This window comes from Trichoplusia ni, chromosome 8, assembly GCF_003590095.1.
Source record: "Trichoplusia ni isolate ovarian cell line Hi5 chromosome 8, tn1, whole genome shotgun sequence".
NCBI lineage: Eukaryota > Metazoa > Arthropoda > Insecta > Lepidoptera > Noctuidae > Trichoplusia > Trichoplusia ni.
In genome coordinates, this window is record NC_039485.1 from 6044915 (window position 1) to 6068084 (window position 23170).

Sequence of the window (23170 nt, forward strand, 5' to 3'; positions counted from 1 at the left end):
TTAGTAATTGTTTCACAATTACATACCCATATACAGCGTGGCATTAATGATGTCACCGTTGTATCCTCACGCATATACATTTGTGCCTGTAATAATATACATATTTATATTTAAGAGCCAACGTTTCCTACGTAACGTGTCCTCAATAAAATAAATAAATGTTTTGTGATAAAAGTCAAGTGTTGTGGGTTTCGTGACGAAGGGATTTATGTCTGCAGCTTACATTGTGGAAGATAATACGGTAAAGGATTACTTCCTATAAAGGAATAACAAGGATCGTTCCTGACAGAACACCCTGTTTTGCATTAATGTGGCTAAATACTTTTGAAAAATATAACGCGTGGAATACTTGTTTTCCTGTCAGCTAGGAGCTGTTAAATATTATCAGCTTATAAACGTCAAATAGCCTGGCACAAGGCTCTTCCCATGTAGGAAAGTTATAAAGATTAACCACCACGCCGGCTCACAGTGGGTTGATGATTTCAGTTTCCAATGTTTGCAATCCAGTCTTCCTCAAGATGTATTCCTTCATCGGTTAGCATAATTAAAAAAGTACACGTAGCGTAGAAAAAATCAAAGAATTTAAAATTTCAAAACTCGTTACTTCATAGTCTTATTAGAATAGAATTTTGCAAGACGCGAGACTTTTACCCAGGATATAAAAAAAATAAACAATGTATATCCTTTAGCTATAATATGTATATCGAGATACAAATTTCGGGTTCTCTGTTATATACCTATGCCTTTTATAAGCACCTTTTATTTCTCAACCAAAATGTGTTATGGAAGTAGAATTTACGATAACTTGTTGATACAATTAGACGTAAAATCATAACCTTCAATGACTAATAACAATGTGGTTTACCTTTACGGTCGGTTTTATTTTTGTATAGAGTAAAAGTAAAATTCTATTCCTCTTAAGAAGGATTACTGTTTCTTCAATTAGACAAAATCTCTTAGGGATTATGTCGTTTCCAGTTTACTTGATTGTTATCCGATAAAGTCAGTTCATTATATATTTAAGTACTGATGTCAATCATTCAAGCCACCTGAAGATTTAAAATTCAATTATGAATTGTCAAGTATTTTTCTACTTCTTTCGGTTTATAATCGTTGTTGGTGATAGCGAAACTTTTGAATTGTTTGTAATGGCGTTGTGAAGTGAAAGCTCAAGAGTTTTCTTTATAAAGCGAGTATTTAAAAGTTTAATTTGTTTTGTTTGGACGCCGCATTTATACCTTTCGTGGTTATAGGACAAGATATACATAAGACCTTTTTCCAGTAGTAAGGTAGGACTTAGCAGAAAAAAAGCTTAAGCAAACGAGTATATTGTCGAAATCTGATTTATATCACACATCAAGGATTTTAAATAAAATTGTATATTTCCAAAGAACACTCTAAAGCAACCAGACACATTACGAATTGGGACAGTCTCATTTATAGTTCAAGGTGTTTGAAGCTTAGTTTTAGCAATTAAGGCCGGTAGACAAGGGTTCGCTAGCAACAGATGGCAGACAATCTCCATTCGTGTTTGGAGCAATTAAAAACCCTAAACTTAACGATTATTTTCAACCGACTTCAAAATGTAGGAAGATTTCAATTCATATGTATTTTTTCTATTATGCTTGTTACCTCAGAACTTCGCACTGGATGAACAGATTTTTTATGTGACGTTAAATATTTAGCTGTACTGTCATTTGGTTCCATACAAATTTTAACATGTCTTTATTGGAAGTCGGTTGTACGTTTTTTCTGTTAAAAAATATTACTTACGACCGAGCTCCAATCCTTGAATGTTTTCACTGTATCTTAGGAATCTATTTGATATTTCAACATACGGATTTAATACCCCATGTATAACGGCAACAAGTATTCAGTTGAAATTATTTCACTTTACACCTAGTTACGCAAATAAAAATAAATTAAAAGCGAAGCGATTATGAGAGTCATACCACAAACTTATATACATAATTTATCAGTATCTTAACATCTCAACTTATAAAGGCATTCCGTTTTCCGATAAATGCAAAAACATAAAAAAAGGTGTTAAGAATTTATATCACCATACCTAACGTGTATAATAAACTCGTAAAAAAGATATTTACATGCTATGTAATATAAAGTGTTTTCTAAACGGTAGACTTAATATAAATTCCTTCCAAACAATATGACTCGTATGGCAAAAATACCGCACTATAAATTCTTCGAGGGTTACTTTTGGGCATAGTAGAAATGTATTTTGGGAGCGTCTACAAGGACACCTGACCTCCAGAAAGATAGGCAATAGGCATGTTTATTTATTGAAGCATCCCGTAAGAATACACACAATATAATCTAAATGTAACATACCTAATTTATAGTTCATGATATCAATAGTTCGGGGCTCCTGGCTTTTGTAAGTAAGCTTATCTTCCGTTGGATCCGTAACTACTCGAACAATCCCGATAAATATGCTTCAGGAAACCGTTGTTTCTTTGAGTATGTCATAACTGAGGCATACAACGCTTTTAGACAAGGAGTCAACCTAGTATTTAATTTCAATTAAAACAACATCAAAGTTTTTACGTTATACCGCATGTGTATAGCGTGTAATTTTTTTGACACATAATGAGATGATAAGAGGCGGAAGCGAGACATGTCCAAACGTTCAATGAACGTAAAAAATGCTAAGGACATCCTGTAGGGCAAAGGTCGATGATTTATGACACGTCCTTTAGGGACGCCCATAACCTACTCTAGCATGTATATATTTACCAAAACTTGTCCGTATTGAGAATATCGCTTTTATCGCGGATGGATTTCTTATGAAAACAGGATCGAGAAGTACGATACTTTTAGTTTTGGGAAAAGTTAGTTTCCATTGAATTATTGCTACTAAGCATAAGTGCTAGTCACCCGTATAGCTACGCAATGCAATTTCTGCTAGAGAATCAATACGATTATAAATTTCACGAGTAAACGTAAAAACACTCCACAAATTGGATGCATCAAATAATTTCCATTTTGGGCTCTTTATGATTATTTGTTCAACCCTTTATTGGAGTTCAACAGTTTTAACAAGGTGGATAAAATTACGTATTTTGTTTTGAAAATTAAAACGATTCATCAACCAGAAAGGATTACAGATCGTTGTGAATTTCCTTAAAGCAAAAATCTTCATAAAAATACCGCTACCAAATAAAATGTAACAAAAAATAATTAAAAGCTTTTTCTCCCCTTTTTTTATTTAACCTTTCTTTTCCTGAATTATTGAAATCGGGTCGCTTAAAAGACGCATCAATTTCTTGCCGCAGGCTCACTTCGAGGATTCATCTCTTCTTTTCGTTCAAGCGTCGTTTGACCTTTTTTATTTGGACCTATTTTGCGCGACTTGTTGTACATTTAAATAAATCAGTTTTAATGGTTATTTGCTTCCTAAATATATTTTTTGGCGAGAAGTTCAATGCTTCTTTTTTAGGCGAATTCAAAAAAAGGAGGTTCTTTGTTCGATTGTTTGTATGTATGTTTGTCCACGATTATCTCGCGTTTGGCAAAAGCGATTTAGATGTAGTTTTCATAAAAGTATGTTTTACATTTAGAAGAAGGATTTAGTGCTTTAACCAACTCAAAAAAGGAAGTTTTGAGTTTTAATGTATGTAGATATGTGTGTACGAAAGTTTTTAGATATTATTAGACAAAAAGCTATCAATATATATTATATATGTTTTTCGATTAATTTCAAACAGAATTATTAAAAAAAATATAATAATAATAATAATAAATGCGGACTACATCACATACATTGTTCTGAACCCAAAGTAAGTTGCTAAAGCACTTGTGTTATGGAATTCAGATACAACGAAGGTACCACAAACACCCAGACCCGAGACAATGTACAAATGTGAATTTTTACATTGTCCCGACCGGGGATCGAACCCGGGACCTCAGAGCTAGCGACACCTTGAAACCGGTGCGTACGCCACTCGACCACGGAGGCCGTCAATATCCCTATAAAAGATCACTCATTCACTAATAAATCAATAGGTAACCTAACTGAAACCTCAAGTAAATTAAAAACCTGCCACTAAAAAGCATGAAATAAAAATTAAAAACAAAAAATTCTTCAAAACAGAAAGACCAGATTATTATTTTTTAACGTGAAAGAAAGAACCGCAATCAAAAAACAAACTGAGAGAATAAAATATTTTTTATTAAAATAACACCTCTAATAAGTATTACAAACTTATACCTTTTGAAGGCGGTGCCAAAGCAACAAAACCAAAATGCATGCGACTACATAGAGACAACCATGCGACAAAATATTATATTTATGAAAAAAAAATCTAACATTGAACTTGTTTTCCTACCTATTACGGAATATTACTCTGTCGTAGCGTATCGGTTTATGAAATCTCATGGTACACAGTCAGACGTTACTTAGATATGAATAGCAGCTTTATTCTTGTAGGTTTAAGGTTGATTTTCAAATGGTAGTGACGACATTTGAGTGTACTGGTCGATAAATTCAAATGTTCTCTCACAGGTCTCGTTAGCTCAGAGGGCGAGAGCGCCGATATCCAGGTTTGACACCTGAGCATCGGAGGTCGGAGGTTCAAATCCTTCACGAGCCTAATTTGGACAGCCTTACATTTTGAAGTTTTTCAGCATGAAATATGACACGTGGCAAACCTTATGATTTTTAATTTTGTCGCTAATATTAAGACTCAGCATTTTACCACTTTTTTATATTTAGGAATATTAGAACTCATAATTTTTCATTAGTGATCTGTTGACAAAAATAATTTTCAAGGATTTGTTTTTACTTAAGCATGTTACAGCATTGATGCCTGAGGGGGAACGTTGAGTATCCCAAAAGCTCTAGGCGACTAACCTTTGCCTTTTTCTTATTGGCTACTCAAACACATAAACATACTATGCCTCAAGCTGCGCTTTGGAGTAGTTCATTCACATAGATCAAAAGAAATAGATTTAATATTTGCAAATAAAAACTGTTGATAAAAAATTCGTAATTTTTATGGGACCAAATGATATAATGTTAAATGAAAAAGGATCAAGAAAACCTGTACATCCAGTCTGAAGTTTATAGGTAACAAACTATAAAACCATCTTAACAAAGTTTTTTTTTACAGAATAACCCTTGGAAATTGTATGGGCTTGGGCGAGAGGCCGTTCAGTCCACCATGGTGGGGTCAGCTCGCATGGTTCATGGTGTTCGCTGTGATGTTGCTCCTTGCTGTACTGGGAAACACTCTCGTCATATGGATTGTTCTAGGTGAGTCTTATAGCAAACTGTTAAAGCTGGGTAAGAGGAAAAAGTTTGATCAAATAAAAAGAAGTCGATGATTGATATAAGTAAGTACATACTATATCAGTCAGGATAATAAATGTCTGAAAATAATTTTCTGTTTCAAAATTGTAATTTTCCTGTACGCTTTTGCCGTAATCAATAACCAATACTACACTTTAATGAAGTACATATTTTGTTTATTAACTTCAGTAAAGGTTCAAAATAAATAAATTTAAATTCGTAGCAGCACTTGTACATATCAGCTTTTCCAACAATTTCACCTTTATATCAACAGAAATCCTACTTACTAATTTAAGCCCACGCAGTAACCTAAACCTAGTGCAAAACAATACAGGCATGTTACATTTTCAGGTGTAATATGAAGTTTCAAAACACAACTCCATTATAAAAGTAAGCTTCATTATATTCAGAGCACCCACCACCACAGCATTTAGCAAAATAATCACGTGTGTGAAAGAGAGATGCCACTTTAAATTGTGTATTGCCCTGTCACGCTCATACACACACAATTACATCACTTAAAGAGGTGGCAGTACTTAAAGAGACTCGAAGGAATTTGATACTATTTAATTTCATTCTTTAATAAGTAACAGCTTAATGAGTCTGTAGCAGATGTTTGGGGATGCCATCAAGGCGCCTAACACACTCAGCTTGTAAAGCAATGTACAGATTATTTCTTTAGTATACTGAGAGACGGTTTTCATCTAAATAATAATAATAATAATAATAAATCTTTATTTCAGACCAGGTCCATATAAAAAGTAGGTAACACAAAACATCAAAGAAATAAAATAAAATACAAATTACAACACAGTGTGAAGGCTTAACCAGTGTCTAAGCAACTGAGAGTCCCACCTATCAGTCAATACGTTTAGGACGCTGTTGGTGCTAGTCCGCACTCGGTGAAGAAGTGAAGCACTGCGTTTTCTGATGATGGCATTAAAACCATCAGTGTGCGCGTCAGCAAACATGCCCGAGGCACTGCAGAACCGCGGCAACCTGAGCAGCGTCCTAAATGTATTGTTGTATTGTACACGCAGGGCGTTGTACGTCATCCGCGTATAGTTTACCCACAGAGAACACGTATACAATGACTGGCAATAGGCTTTAAACAAAGTCACTTTTACCGAATCACTGCATCGCCGAAACCTGCGGGCCAACATATTGCTTCTGACCGCCAGCGCCCTACGTTCCCTCTCCAAGTCTTTATCATCCTTCAAGTCCTCGGAGACCCAGTGACCGAGATACTTGAAATTCGAGACTTGCTTCAACTCGCTACCACTTAAGGTGACAGGAACTGTTGCATAACTTTTGTTGCTAGCCTTAAATATCATAATCTCACTCTTTCTCGAATTGTATTTCAGTCCATGAGCCTCCGCATACACTTCACATATTCTAACTAACTTTTTTAACGCTGCCATTGAAGGGCTCAACAGCACCATGTCGTCTGCGTAGCTTATGTTGTTAACACAAACACCGTCTATGTGACATCCGACGCCGGTACTGTTGAGCTCACCAATAAGTCCGTTCATATACAGGTTGAAGAGTCTGGGTGAGGTCAGGCCACCCTGTCTCACTCCACAATTCAACCTGTACACTGCTGATGACGCCCCAGCCCATTTCACTACATTAGTCTGATTGTTGTACCAATGTTTCAATAAGGACACAACCTCCTGGTTACAAGACGTTTCATCTTCCAACTTTTCCCATAACTTTCTGTAAGAAACGAGGTCGAACGCCCTTGACAGGTCCAAAAAGCAAGCATACACCGGCGTCTTTCTGGTCACGTAGTACTGAACAGTCTCCTTGAGGCACATGATAGCACTCTCTGTTGACAAACCTGTCCGGAAGCCAAATTGTTGGTCGTGGAGGTTGATATGTTTATTCAAGTGCTGGTCAAGCAGACTGTCCAATACTTTGGCCACTATTGTGGCTAAAGATATCGGCCTGTAATTTGATATATCCGAGGCATCTCCACTCCTGTTTTTAATTATGGGAATTACAACTGTATGCATTAACCGATCTGGTAGGTATGAATGGCTAATACAGAGATTAAAAAACAATGTTAAAATCCGCGGTAAATGAGCTCCTGCGTACTTTAGATGTTCTATACTTAGACCATCATGACCTGGTGACTTGCCTTTGACCATACCTCGGATAACATTCTTCACCTGCTTACTAGTGAACCTGACAGCGACATCCGACTCCGCACTTTTACATCTCTTTACGTCCTTGTGAGTGTCTGTAGGAGACAAGGAGTCTATCTTTAATTGAAGACGAAACGCTTCAGCTATTTCAGTTGGTTCATGAATGCCAGAAACACTCACGGGATGGCCAGGCTTCGGATTTAAGCTATTTGTATTCTTCCAAAAATTTTTAAAATCTTTCTTGTTATGTTGATCTGCAATTTTATCCATTTTAATCTGTTGTTCATTATTTTGACACCATTTTAATTTCTCTTTAAATATAATTCTAGAATTACACATATCATTATATTTTTCTCCCGAAGTCGGTTTCCCACTAGCTAACCAATCTATGTAACAACGCCTGGCAATAACGTGACTATCTCTGACATGTTTGTTCCATCCTGTGACATACTTTTTACGCTTGTGTATTTTACAACATTGTTTACTCGCTTTTGAAGCTTCTGTCAATACTGTAACTAAATCATTGTACATTTTATCTAATATTACTCTATGGTTAACGTTATCACAAAATCTATCTGCACATTCACTACATTGCTCAGGAAAATCAATAAACTTAAGCTGTGAGTTACATATATTAATATATTTCTTAATTTGACTAGTGTCCCTGTCTCCCCATATAACCTTGTTTTTACTATAACTAATTGAAACAACTTTGGCTTTAACTAAATCTAAATTGCACTCCATAAGGATAGGGTAATGGTCTGACCAATAAATATCATACAAAATTGAAATATTTAACACAGAGAGCCGCGCGGCACTCGTCAGCACGCAGTGGTCGAGCCATCTTCGCGAACCGTGCGCGTCGCTGACAAACGTATACGACTCTGGTGGCAATAGTTCTATATCCGCGCATGACCACCTCTGTTCAATGCAAAAACTACATAGTTCATTATAAAATAGCTCACCCGGGTGGGCATTAAAGTCCCCCAACATGTACACTGACTCTACACTGTTGTTTTCGATAATTGCATTAATTTCGCACAAAGTTTCGGTGAATTCTAATAAATTATCAATAGAGTTTGTAGGCATGTATACAGAAAATACAAGTAAAGAGCGATTATTTATGCCTAATTTCACCGCACATAAACGCACACTGGTACACTCGATGACTGTGGCTATTGGGAACACGTCCTTCTTCCAAAGTAAAGCCACACCCCCATATGGCCTGCCTCTCAGTATACCGGCCGAAGTATCCACTGCTGACTTGCCGGTGTATGCAAAACTGTCGTCTATACTACCCAAGCAAGGGATATCATGCGGTAGGAGCCATGTCTCTTGCAAGGCTATGACATCCGCTGAGTTACAAATTCGCCTGACACATTCTTTCGAGCGGCTCACTCCTTTACAATTAAAACTAATTAACTTGGCTACATTCATTATGATTATTTAAGTTTAAATTCAATTTGTTATGTCTGCCATTTGTTCGCCATTTAAAATCTACAAAACGACGAAAAGCTATACCCTCCGGCCAAAAATCATGTTCCATAAAAATGTCCAATTTATTTCTAGGTATAAATATTTTGTATGAATCATAATCTTTTGCAACTGTCATATTCATTTTTTCCATGGTAACTTCAATATTCGCCTTATTTTGAATATACTCGGTTATGCTACACACGGTCACAGCCTTCGCAACATTATAAATATATATTGGAATTTTTATTTCTGCCGCTTTGAAATTAGAATCCGGCGTAACAATTGCTTTTCCTCTGTTCCCCACAAATCTATTCCGGTATCTTTTTCTCTGTACCTGTATCCATTCTTCAGGCACAGTTTTAGATTTCCATGTTCCGTCTTGTGCAACATCGGCAAACGATTTTTGATGCAATTGTACATTCATCGCGACCGTATGTCCATGCGACTCCTGCTCGGCTCGGTTCGGCTCTCGCTCGTGAATTTTCGGCTTCACCGCGTTACAGTTCGACGCTTGACCTTGAGGTCCCGCTGCGACTTGCGCCGCGCTCGGCTGCCGCTCGTGTATGTTCGGGTTGGGTTCGTGACTCTGAGCCGTTTTATCTTGAGACTCGGGGACGACAAATTGCATAGCGGGCGCGTTCGTCTCGCGATCGTGTTTGTTCGGCATATCTTCGGGTCTCATGTACGCCGACGCCACGGCCGACGCGCTCGCGCTGCTCGGCTGAGGTGGGTGCATCGCCCGATTCCCGCGCATATTTCGTTGTTTACATTTTTTACCCTCTTCATGATTCACAATCGTAATATCCGCGGTCTCGATGTTCTGCTGGGATGATGTATTCTTACTACCCTCAACATAAATTGATGTTCTCGTTGCTGTTACCTCGTTTTTTAATAATTCAAACTCAGATTTCAACGGTTGTATCTGTTCCACAGTCACATATTGTTCCTTGATTTGCTTAATATCACCTTGCATTTTTAATAAGTCTTTGAGAAGCCGCGTAACATCTACGTGGTCGAACAGTACTGGTGGCAACTTTTGCAAATCCCGTGCCACAAAAATTGGTATTTCTTCGGGATCCGTTTCTTTGAGCAAACAAATAATATCATCAATCTCACGGAGAGTTTTACCATCACGTTTTCTTGTCTTTTTGCGCCTTGTTGTCGAAATTGACTCGTATAGCAAATCTTTTGCATTTTTCACTTCGTATTCCGAGAATGCACTAATACATATTCGACTAATGCTCTCTTCATCCATCACATCAATCTTGTTGCAAATAAATGCAAGGACTTCATTAATAACAACATTGCAGTTATTACACTTTACCACCTTCGACATTTTTGATAGCGCACGGAGGCGGTCGCGCGTCCGTACGCAACGCGTGTGCGACGCAAATAGGTAATCTAAAAAGCAATATGTGGTACGTTAAAGTAATAAGAGGAAAATGTTGCACCAAAGAGTCTCTTTTTTATATTAAGTAGATAATATACTTTGATGACTTCCTAAGAGCTTTGAAGCTTCTGCTACAAGTACAGGACTGAAAAATAATAGGAGTTACGGTCAAGGTTACGGTTACCTTACTTTAAATACTACGCAAACCAGCATTTTTCAACTAAAGCCTATTCGGAAAACAGAATTCCTGTTCATATTTTGATCAGCTGATGAATGTTAAGCCTTTTTGAAGAGTTCAGCTGTTAGTTATTGTTGCTGCTTAGTGCTAACCAGTACTTTAGTAACAGGGAGCCTTTTTTGCCCTGAGAAAGGGTACCTAATAAATATTGAAGGCTTAAAAAATGTTGTGGTAGAAAAACCTTACCATCTAACCTCCTCGCTACATGTTTGTGCTTATCCCTCATTAAAGCGATTTTCATATATATGTCAAACGCATTTTATACTCATTTAATACTCATTTTTCACACATAGCTCTTATCAATTTTTCATCCTAGTCAATTACGCCAAGCTAATCAGGCAAGCTTGTAAATTTATTCGTCAAATTGTCCTTCTAACAAAAAATCCATAGAATGGTTTGGATCGCACTCATTGCGTATTCAAAATGTCGATCTGTCAATTTATTGATATTCAATATACAATTTCATTTATATTCAAATAAACTAATTGTGTTGAAAAAAATACGTCCTGCGTCCGGTTTAATAAACTGCATTATAAACTTTTATTGACGCAATTGGTTTCGATCCTGGCTTAGATCCAATTGTGTTGAATCTGAACATTTATGAGATTGCCACAGAGTCGCACATGAAACGCAATTCCAATGTGGGAGTGTTTAAGACTTAGCAAAAATAGAATGTCCCACGTATTATAAATATGTATTTGTTTGCAAATCTATACGTTCTTTATTTTTGCTTTTGTATGAGGTTTATTTGATATCTTTAGATAAATGTTTTATGCCAATACATTACTTTACCAGGAAAACGAGGAATTCTAATATGAATATTTTTAAACACTTGAAAGCCATCCGGCTTTATTGAAAGCTATCATAGCTTAACATAACAGAAAGTATACTATGTTAATTTACTGTTACCTTGTCCAAATTATTGATCTAAATTCATTCACATAATAAACAGAAAAATAGTGGGTGCAAAATGTAAACCATAAATTGACAAATAATTTATTTGTAGGAAAAAGAACCACTATTATTTACAGTCTAAAACGAAGGCGTTCTAAGCGAATATATATGTAGTAAGTTAGTAAGTAGTTAGTAGTATCTATTAAATAGTTTCAAAGCTTTACTTTAACAGAGAACTAAATAGATTTCTTCCCAGTAAAACTCGTATTTTGGTTCAAATTACTCGAATCTCGTCCAAAGTAAAACGCAGGGTAACATCGTTTGCGGTACGTGACTTCGGGATATCTATGTAGGTTCTGTTTTCCTGAAACATCATAAAGCTATCAGTGCGGGCCCCTGCTGGCCTTTTTCTGGTAAAACGTGTTACACATGAGGAAACCATTGGGTTATATAAATGATTGCATGAATGTGTACTAAACAACACCATGTATATTAAGGTAGGTACATATTATATGCAAAAAAAAATCAATATTTTTCTTCACTCTTAAATAAATTAAGCATATATTTACCGTTCTTTCATAACTGGCAATTGACAAAAAAAAACACGTAATATATATTATGTTTAAAATTTAATAAATGCTTTTGACCTACACGTATTTTCCGACATCAGCTGTTATTTAATTACGCTATTATGAAAAATATTCTCCGGGGCTGCGAGGTATATTGACAAATACGTGTTTCATAAGCCTTCTATAATTGATTTATATCATGAATTTTAAATCAAATATTGTAAAACCTGAATCTCATAAAAAAAAAACAAGCAAGGAACTGCAAGCATCCACCAACAGCCATAAGGACTTTATTACTAGACTGCTTACTATCTAGAAGACAACTCGTAGACTAACGTTCTTTGGTTCTTATTTGCTATTGTACTGGATGAAAACCAAGCACCCGTTTTTATTTACATGAGTGCGCTAATGATCTCGCCGTAAAAACTTAAAGTACGTACCTAACCTTTATATTTTAACTTCGATATCGGGACCTTTATTTCCACCTGTCGATATACCGTCCTACAGAAAAATGTGAATACAGGAAGTAATTCCCTATCTCATTACAATAACCTCCAAAGACGTCATTAGCCACGTTTCTTTCTTTATTGACACATTATCATTCTGTTCACATACAGTCTTATCTTTGCTTGCTGTGCAAGGCAAACGTGGATTGTTATAGAAACAGATGGACTAAAGACGAAGTAAGAATTCATTTGAGATATCTTTTTCTTAGAGTTATTCATACGATACAGTTCACTCAGTTAATATGCATTCTGAAATCAACTATAGTTTTCCAATAATCGTCTGAGGTAAAATGTTGGATTTCATGCTAACTCGTACTGCGTATAGATTAAGGGTGAATTTCGTATATTGCCTCGTCATATATATGGGTTCTTAGAGACTAGAAAAGTAAATAAAATAGCTTTCCGCGACAATATTGCAGTTCCGAACGCCGAGAGCATGTATTTATTGACACGACTCACAGACATTTGCTCGAAGACAATTTGCATTGTTCCCAATACAAATCTATGGAGGTACTGCATCCAATGTGTTGTTTTTTTTCTGAACTTTATATGCCAGGCTTGCTTTTTACTAAGTGCCAAAATAAAATGTGCATTATAGCCGGTATGTAATTCGCAACGTTTCAAAATTGAAATGTCTGTTAGGCAACGGCTTCAAACAAGCTTAGGAAATAAGCACCCTTTTAAAAGGCTTTTCTACTTTAAGCCTTATAGAGCGTGAATATTCTCGCTGGATACACCGTTATTTGTATGCAGATCTTGCGGTTAAGGAAAATCATTTCGTTGCTTACAACATTGGTTCTAACGAACTGTGGGATGATGAAACGAAATTAGGTCAGGAAACGTACAATGTTTTCATATGGTAAATGGATTTTTTTAATAATAATTATGGTGTAGGATTTCGTTCAGAATTTTTGCTTGCATTTGTTAAAAGTATTTTACATTTTATTACATTGACTGCACGGATAGCCGAGTGGTTCAGGCCACCACGCCAAACCCACTGTGTGCGTGACGTCACAGGTTTGATCCCTGCGTGGGACTAAATATGGGTGTCTTTATTTAATGTTTATAAAACCCCGCGCCACAAGGATTAAATTTCTTTGTACGGGGGTAGTTTCTTTTTTCACATAAGAATATTCCGTATAGTTTCTTAATTAACATTAATAAATACACATTTTCCATATTAAGTAACCTACCTCATACTTACGACTAACTCAATTAGTCTAATGAAAGCTACGTTTTTCCATTATGAAACATGTAAGTAATAAATGACTAATAAGAACATTCCTTTGTTTTTAGCCCATCGAAGGATGAGAACGGTTACGAACTGTTTTCTGGTGAATCTTGCGGTGGCAGATCTGCTAATGGCGACGTTGAATGGTGCCCCAAACTTCATATTCCTTGTGACTGCCGACTGGCCTTTCGGAGCCGTGACCTGTACTGCAAGCAACTTTACTGCGAACCTCACTGTGTCTGCTGGAGTGTTCACTTTAGTCGCCATCACTGTTGATAGGTAAGTGTTCAATTGTTTATGTATATAAGTTACATGTGCAGTTTTTCCTGTCTTTCCCGTACGTTTAGAAAACATTCCATCTCAATTCTATCGAAATAAAGTCAAAGAGTTCTTTTAATAATTCTTAAAGTTTGAGAGAATTATATTGAGGTGAGTGACGTTCTTCAATATCTTGACTGGACAGCTTAAGGCGACATACTGGCGATATACGTCTCTTTCTTTTGTGACTTTCACTACGGCTCCTGAAGTTTGACCGATTACAAAGAGTGAGTCGACCTGCTATAGTTGATAGACGCATATACAATGACTCGTCGTATATTAGAAAGTTTATCAAGCTATTGAAAACGATTTTCAAAATGTTTACAGCCAGTGTTACTGAAATATTGTATTACCTACCAAAATAGGTTTCGAATCAGTGTCAGATTGGCAATCTTCTCTATTTAATATAGGTTCTCTTCTCTTTGGTTTAGTCCGTTCAAACTGGAACTTAACCCTCATATAGTTAACGAAAAGCCTAGGTTGAAGCGGTTCAAGTTAAAATTAATATTATATTTATTTTTTCTATTAATTGATCAATTCAAGCCATTAAATATCATTGTTGAAATGATAACCCTTTTAAAATATTTAGCAAACAATCTTGGATGTATGTATAACTGCATATGTATTGAAAGATATCACAATAACATCCTTTAATCCATATTCTTTACGTAAATAGGGATAGGTATGCCTACAACAAAATGTACTTTGATTATTGATTGCTTACGCTTGATATGTCGCCAATGTATCAGCTGTTCATCGAGACGTAACGAAATAAACCTCTGATTTTGAATAAGATTTGGTAAAAGCTGACGGATTATATAGGTTTTGGGAGATAAAATAAACATTCTCAGATCTAATTTGGAACGATCTTATCTAACTCAATAAACTATGTTGTTTTTTTTGTGAATTTGTTTGAAATTATTAAATAAAATTGCTACATAATACATATGTAGCTAGTTTATTGATGTGTGACATACTTGGTTGTTGGAAAATTGACATCAGTCATTATTGGGAGACAAGTATACTAAGGTAAAAAGTAAGAAGTTCTTTTCAAATAGGTTCAGCTGTTTTGTCGTGAAAGCGAGATATGTAGGATGTGTAGATGTTCAAAGTCTACAAGATACGGGCACAAAGATATAACAAACAATAATTTCGATATTACCCAAATTTAGTCTCGGGACAAAAACCTTGAGTCATAACCTAGTAAAATTTACATGATTTTTTCTTTCCTTCTCCATGATTGTTTTGTCTCACTTTAGCTACTTTATAGTTATAATGTAGGCCATAAGAAGTAACATAGGATTCATTCCTAAAATAACATAGGATTCATTTTGGTCCGCGAATTAGTAATTATTGTATAATTTCTAGAGTGTAATATTCATCATAATATGGAAACTTATCACAAAATTATACGAAAATTTGGCAGGCACAGTCCCGACTGTTTGTCTAGACAAACTAGGTCTGGCTAGATTTCCAGGCAGTTTATGTAATCGGGTAAATATTTTCGTGCTCATACTTCGAAATGTGACAACTGCTGAATTAAGCAGTTCGATTATGTAAAAAGTAGAGCAAAAGTGCGATTGAGGTACGATTACCTTTCGAACTCTTTTAATGGTACTGGGGTCTTTGTGCAAGCAAGAGTGAGAACTATACGGCGACTAGTGGCGTCTCGCTTACACAATAGCTACGGCTCATATGAGTTTATTTGTTATTACGTAATTTTTATGAAGTACTGTAAATTAATTTTAGGTTTTGACTATAAATCGATTTTGTAAAAGATTTGATGTGTAATATTTTCCGATTTATTCAATAGCCGAGTCAATTAGCAAACTTTGTTTTAAAACTTTTATTCTCAGGTCGTTAAATATTGACCTTTTTTAAGTGGGTAAAGTATAAACATTTTTCTTTCATTAATATGCGGTTTGTAAGAAAACTTTGTTCTGAAGTACATATTTCTATTTGAAAACACAAAGCTTTGTATGTTAGTTTTGTTTTACCTTTAACTCTACATTGTTTTCACGTTTTGTTTACTAAGTGTGGTCTTGTGTGTAACAAAAGTATATTTTAACAACTTTGAGTTAAAATTATTAAAATTAAAATCCTTATAAAGTACTTCTTTTAAACGCCTTATAAGTTTTGAACTAATCCCGTTGACAGATACTTTTCTACAAGCAATAACGATGTCTGAATACCATCAAATGTACGGAAATTACGGCTGTTTCATCAATTCACTCGCGCACTCTATGATAGACTTTTTTTTAGATTTTTCTATAAATCTTTACTGTCCCATTGCTTGGCAAATAATTCCTAAGTCTGCGTATTTTAGATATATACTTTTCTGTCTCGGCATTCTGTTTGTCTCATAACGTTTCCTCGGCTTGGAGTTTTCTATTTTGAAATTGAAGTTTTCTCAATAATGATGGTTATTTATTTTCCACTTAAAGTTTGTTCTCTCATTATTCTGCAACCATGAAAAAAGCTGAGGATGTCAAAACATTCGTATCGACGAGTATCGAGTTAAGAAATATTAACTATTTTTAAAATTTGTGAAAACTCGATCGTTTTTGTCGTCATAAATCCTGTCTTTTTCTCCGCCTTTCGTGTCATAAACCTACAACCCTATTTTTATTCCTTGAGCAGACAGTATTCTATCAACGCAACGTTTTCTTTGATTTTTATGTTTCCACAACTTCCTTATTTCGTCTAACTTGTTATGACTTCTTACGGAAAAGGAAAAGTTCAGTCATCAAAGAGGTCGGGAGCTAACTTATCATTCAAGTCGTCACGTCTTCAAAACTCCTAAATGCATTGGGATATTTATAAATTAATTTTGATCCTTTCTGTAGAGTATTGTATTGCTATTTTTTTTTTGTGCATAGTTTCTCCGACCATTATTGTTTCAGAATTAAAAAGATTAAGATTAAATCAATCGAAAACTTGTCGAGCAATGCCAAAAATATGAGTGTTTAAACCTAAAACAGTCACGAATCCGTCTCATCAAGATTATTATAATGATATACCACAAGCAGTTTCAGTACATATAATTTATACATATAATATTACGACAAAATCATTTCCCTTATTTCACGTGAGTTAACAGACATCCAGACATATACACAAACACAATCACATGCTTTTTCATTTATAATATTATTGTCAAACAACATAAGTATTAAATTCAAATGGCAGGTTAATCGCAGTGTTAGAGCTATTAAAGTTATGTTGCAGCGTATTATGAGCTTAATATTGATAATTAGTATATCGTATCGAAATAAGCTTGTTAACTAACATTGCTAATTACCAATTTTGGTTATTATAACTATACCCAGTAATAAACGTTCCAATTCCGCTACCGATTACTTATCGTTCAAATGTGTGAAATAATGTGTAAAAACTGTGAATATGTTTTTGAATTTCATTAAGATACTTACACCGAATTAAAATCTCCAGCTTGCTAGCCAAGTGACATTTTGATAATCGTTAGCGTCAATAGGAAAGGCTAAACACTAAATCACATATTTTCTGCTTTCTATTGTTTTTGATTTCATAGCTATTTATTGACGTATACCATTGTCGAAATTCCACTCGGCTAGAGGGGCAGAATTATTTATTAAATCGTCATATTATTTATCTATTGTTTGAAATGATAGAGAGAGTAAATTTAGAACTTTACGTCCAAATATTGTTCCTAAACAAACTGTATTACGTAAACATAGGGATACATTGAAAGGGCTGTCGTTCACTTGAAAGCAATTCAACTATTAATTAAGATAACTTGAGCGTTACATCATATTTGTTTTCTTTGAATGAATTGAAGTGAACTGTTACATAGCCAAAACGGAATAATGTATTCCAGACATAGGTAAAATGTTTTAGTGATGTTAGGTCCCAAAAATACTTTCAGGATATACCTACCTATAGTGTTTTTTGTTAAGTTTCGAAGCTCATTTGGCAGTCAACAAAAACACCTACGTTACTTATTAAGAGTTTAGCTCATTTCAGTCAAAAAAAAATCTAAAGTTGAAATCAAACCATCATTAGATAATGAATATGTGTTTGAAGTTGTCTCAAAAAATGGTGGTCACAACAAAAATAAAATGCAATTGCCTTTAAAATGTTTCAGTTTCCATGGTTACGGTTACTAGGCACTGAGTAATCAACTCATCTTTGCAGTGAGTTGATTACTCACTGTAGCAAACACGCACACATACATAATATGTGTACACATTGTACCTATATTTACTAGACACGTGAAACAAGGACTAATGTGTGTGAAACTGCGAGAATGATTGTCGTTCAAACTGAGTAAGGACGCTCGTGTTAAGAAATAAAACATGGAGTTGTTCGAGTATGAAAGTGGAAATCGTAACTCGTTCACTTGCGAGATGAAATATTGTCAACACTGAGAAATGTTATGTTCTTTCGCACCATTTGAAATAGTAAGTGTAAAGCATTTCACAAACATGGTGCGAGCTGAAGTGTTTATATTTCTTTTACGTTTTAAAATTTCTTAAAGATTTTATTTGGTTTTGTAAAAAATAAAACACGTGTGGCGTAATTTGACAATTTCATATTAGTAAAGTTGTCTGAGTAAGGCCAATGTAAGAAATATTACAATTACATCATCTTAAGAAAATCTTGATATGAATTAAATTATGAATAGATTTTCATCCATTGTTTACAAAATAAGTTTAATTTGCTCTAATAATAGATTTCAATTAAATGCTTTGTAAATTAAACATTATTTTGTGCTACAATAATCTTAATTGGATAAATCATTTAAATATGCCTGTCATAGACAGACAATTGGCGTCATTATTCTATTTACCTTGTTTTGAGCTCACTTTCATAATATTAAATATGAAGAAGTTCTATAAAATATTTACATATATTTGATTAATGGTTATTCTTACTTACAGACGTTGAGACCGTATTCGAAGCCAAGTAGATGTCTGTTTTAATAATAGAGGTACTTTGTTTTGACGGTGAAGTATAAATGTATAAATGTAGTTATAGGTATAAATGTGATATATACACTTACTAAAGTGTTCTTGTTTATATAACTGTTATATATTCTGTAATAGTTGTACCTACTTTGTATGTATTTCTTGTTTTTCTTACTGTTCTACATTCGTTTACACAAGAAATAAGCAGTGTGTATTACTTTTTATTCTCTGCGTGCATATAAATAAGGAAGATATTTGATTAGCACAATAATTAAATTAGATATAAGGGTCAATCCCAATAAGGAAACGTACTACTGACCTTCATCTTCTTCTATTGTATAAGGCAGTTTTTAAGGAACTTATGAGTTGGAATGAGGGTCAATCCACACCGAAATAGCAGCGGCTGGCAGCATGTTTATAGTAGAAATATTTAAATCTTCAATATCTTAGCAGAACATTTACAGTAGTAAAAATAGAGCTACAGTGTACTCTCACGGAGGCTCTCGAAAACAAATTTAATAAAAAGATGAACAACATTACTTTGAAAGTAATTTTTCAATTATACAGCTTTGATACATACAAATTACCTACATTCGTAATCCTAATTTGTCAACGCCTGTTTGTCATTTCCCGAGCTTTGCGCTCAGCCTTGAGTCGTTAAACGAACAGAACCGCTCGCTTTAATTAATCTTGATCACAACCGCATCACAAGCATTTTCAGATCAATACGCTCAAATAGCCTATATTGTTGGTGCTGTTATTGTTTACCGAAATAGGTCGTATAGTTTGGAAATAGAACAATGAGGTCTAGTCTGATATTACATTGAGCTGGTAATCAAAGCAAATGGCTTACTACCATTGATATTAAGAGATAGGATGTTGTTGTTAAATAAAAACATCACATTGCAATATTAAAGCGAGCTGCAACAAGTGTCACACATATTATAGAGCGCGTTTACTTGTAAATGAAGAACCACTTACAAAAATTGAAATGAAACTACTTTTACGGATTTTATCGCGGTTTAATTTTAGTCCCCGACGTTTCGACGCCTTTGCAGATATCACGGTCACGGTTTATCAATGTCTAACATTCGCGTACACCTAAGAAACCACTTACAAAAATGTTGTTGCTAGTTTCGCGAGGTGGTGCGCGAGGTCTGATTTATCAACAAAACCAGTGAAATGTTACATTTAATCTTCAAGCATTTTGCGACTAAGTTCGCACAAACATTATTTAACAAGGAAATTATCGAGTGTATCACTGCCATGAGCAAACAGTACAAGCAACTTTTCGCATTGAAAAATTATTGAAGAAAGTACAACACAAAAACGAGTCGAATACATTACTAATTTCTTACTTCTAGATGAAGAGAAAAGAATAACAAAATGTAACAGTTACTCTATCATAATAGTAAATCTAGAAATGAAATATCAATAAAGAAGCTTACGCCACGTTTCCAAAGGAAATGAATTTCTACGGAGCTAATGTTTTGAGAAGGTTATGAAATCGTTAACTTTGTCTTAGAGAATTTTCTTCCTGTTTTCTTTTCTTGAAATTAATATTGTCTAAGAACTCTCCTTTGTTTTATTGATTCAATATTTTGATAACGATTTAGTTGACATATGAAGCGATCTCAAATAAGCAGTAGGAGACCAAGCAATTATGTTAAATTAACCGTTAGACTGCAAGTCACATTTCGAAGGTTCAAATTCCTTTACACACCATTTTCTTTCCGAATTCATATCTGTATTTATATGTTATTATTGCTTGCTTAAACAGTACGGATTCCTCGCAATGTTTTCTACATTGCGAGGAAACCAGCACACCTGAGATTATTTGCAAGGGTGTGGGAAATACTGTGACACCAGGTGATCGACCATTTATGAACAGACGGAGAAGTAGAAGATAAAATAGTTTACATAAAATTATGATGAACAAAAAAATGTGAGTGTATGTTGTTCAAATAAGAAGAGTCATCATTGGCCTAGCCTTTTCCCAACTATGTTGGGGTCGGCTACCAGTATAACCGGTTTCAGCTGAGTACCAGTGTTTTACAAGGAGCGACTGCCTATCTGACCTCCTCAACCCAGTTACCTGGGCAACACGATACCCCTTGGTTAGTCTGGTTGTCAGACTTTTCAAGCTTCTGACTACCTGTAACGGCTATTAAAGATGTAGGAATAACAGCCGGGACCCACAATTTAACGTGCCTTCCGAAACACGGAGGAACTCGCTATGACACTGATGGTCACCCATCTACGGACCAACCGCGCTAAGCATAGCTTAACCTGTGAGCGTTTCACTTATGCGGTTATAGCTTAGCCACAAGCTCCTAAATAAGAAGAGTATCTTGTTCAAATAAGATTATTTTTTTAATTTATGCTTACAATATAAACACATATTAAAACGTAAACCATAACAGGTCACAAATGGTAAACTTCTTTTAACATGTAAATCAAACGGTGGTAAAAGAAGACAAAATGCAGGGTTAGTAAAAGTTTCGGACGAGGCATCGTCATAATGAAAGGTGGCTTAAAGTCAAAACCGCGTTCATTAAAACTTACATTTACGTGTACAAGAACTGAACAATAGTTCACTAATTATAACAGATCAAAAATATCTGAAAACTTTATATTACAGCTAGTTTTAATAACTAGAACCACTAGGAAAAAAAGGTATAATTATCTCCATTACCTGTTATTATTTAATAATGAGGAGTAATTTCTTATTTGGCTTCAGATATTCAAAAGATTTTTAATGAGTTACATTTTTTTAGTATGAGAAATGCGTTCTTTTTCTAGCTACATAGACACTTCACTACTCTAAAAAGCCCATAAAGTCGTAACCCATTGTTTAGTGTCAAAACAGAGCCTTAATTACATTCAAATAACGTCAACTAGCTAACGTCAACTATTAAATTCTACTTAAATTACTTAGAAAGAGCTTGTTTCTGGGAAATACAACAGTAAACATGCCTCTAGGTTGCCTGTTATCATAATAATCGGATTAACATGAATGACATTGTTATGATAACAAATAGTACAGGTTCTATTGATAGTGTTAGATAGTTGTGTGTGTGCGTGAGTTTGTATGTCGTTTAAATTTTAGAAGCAGGTGCTCCCGATGTGTAGAGGCGCTAATTTTACGATTTCATGTTTTGTTTATCGCCTCATATTAAACGGTTTGTTTGGTAGGTAAATATAGTAGCGGGATTGCCAAAAGTGTTATTTTAGCTCTGATACACAAATGGAAAAATAAGTAATATGAGTTGATTTTTTTCAGTAAAAGTCTGAAACTCCCTTCCACTCCAACTAAAACGGAAAGAGTCATTTGTCGCTACCCATCCGACCGAAAAGTGGGTATATATAGAGAAAGTAGTATTTTTTTAGCAATATAAAGATATGAAAAGAAAATATAAAGAAAGATTGTTCAAAGATGACAAACTAAAGAGCTCTTGAGATTTGTCCAGTCATGATTAAGGACTCCGGTTGGGTTGAACCTAGTCGAGTTATCCCGATAGTTATGCGTGAGAAAACCCATCAATGAATCGGCAGTACCTACCTAAGTGTCAACTAAAACTGAACTTTCAAAGAGTGGTACAAAGAAGATGTTCTCTTAATTTAAATAATAAAAATAACCTCATTTTATGACAAATCACGCAGCTCATAAAATTAATTCAGTGTTTACCTTACACTTTCCTTACGACGTAAAAATATGTCTTTTGAATATTGAATCTCACAACTGCTTAGCAATCCACCTACACGACGTGTCGAGGTTTCCCTGTGTAGCTACATAGGTATGTAGGTATTATGGTTTGTTCTGATTCCACGTGTAGTAAACTTTCTCGGCAGTTACTTCACTCTGAACAATGTTTAAAAGTTGTAGGTAAGTAAATAAATTACAAAGTTCTAATTTCGAAACATTTTGTGCGGTGCGATTATCTATACTATGTTTGTATTGTGAAGATTGTTTTTTTTTTTATTATGTTTAACCTGTAGTACCTGTAAGTAGGCTGTAAATTACTGAATTAATTTTTGAAATACTATTCACGGATTTACCCTTTATATATGTGCAAAATGATTCCCAAATTCTGTTATCCGATACTATATATATACATTAAAATAAACTACTAATGCAGTAGACTTA

The 23170-nt window shown here is 34.8% G+C and overlaps 1 protein-coding gene across 3 annotated transcripts in view; it reads left to right on the forward strand.

The window, feature by feature from the left end:
* LOC113496654 (tachykinin-like peptides receptor 86C) overlaps window positions 1-14469 on the forward strand; it is a 32768-nt gene extending 18299 nt beyond the window's left edge. For all 3 annotated transcript variants that reach the window (XM_026875937.1, XM_026875939.1, XM_026875938.1), the window contains exons 3-4: window positions 5130-5272; window positions 13825-14469. In XM_026875937.1, coding sequence (XP_026731738.1) covers window positions 5130-5272; window positions 13825-14042 — 361 coding nt within the window. In that variant the 3' untranslated portion in view covers window positions 14043-14469. The remainder of the gene's footprint in view (window positions 1-5129; window positions 5273-13824) is intronic.
* The last annotated feature ends 8701 nt before the right edge of the window (window positions 14470-23170 follow it).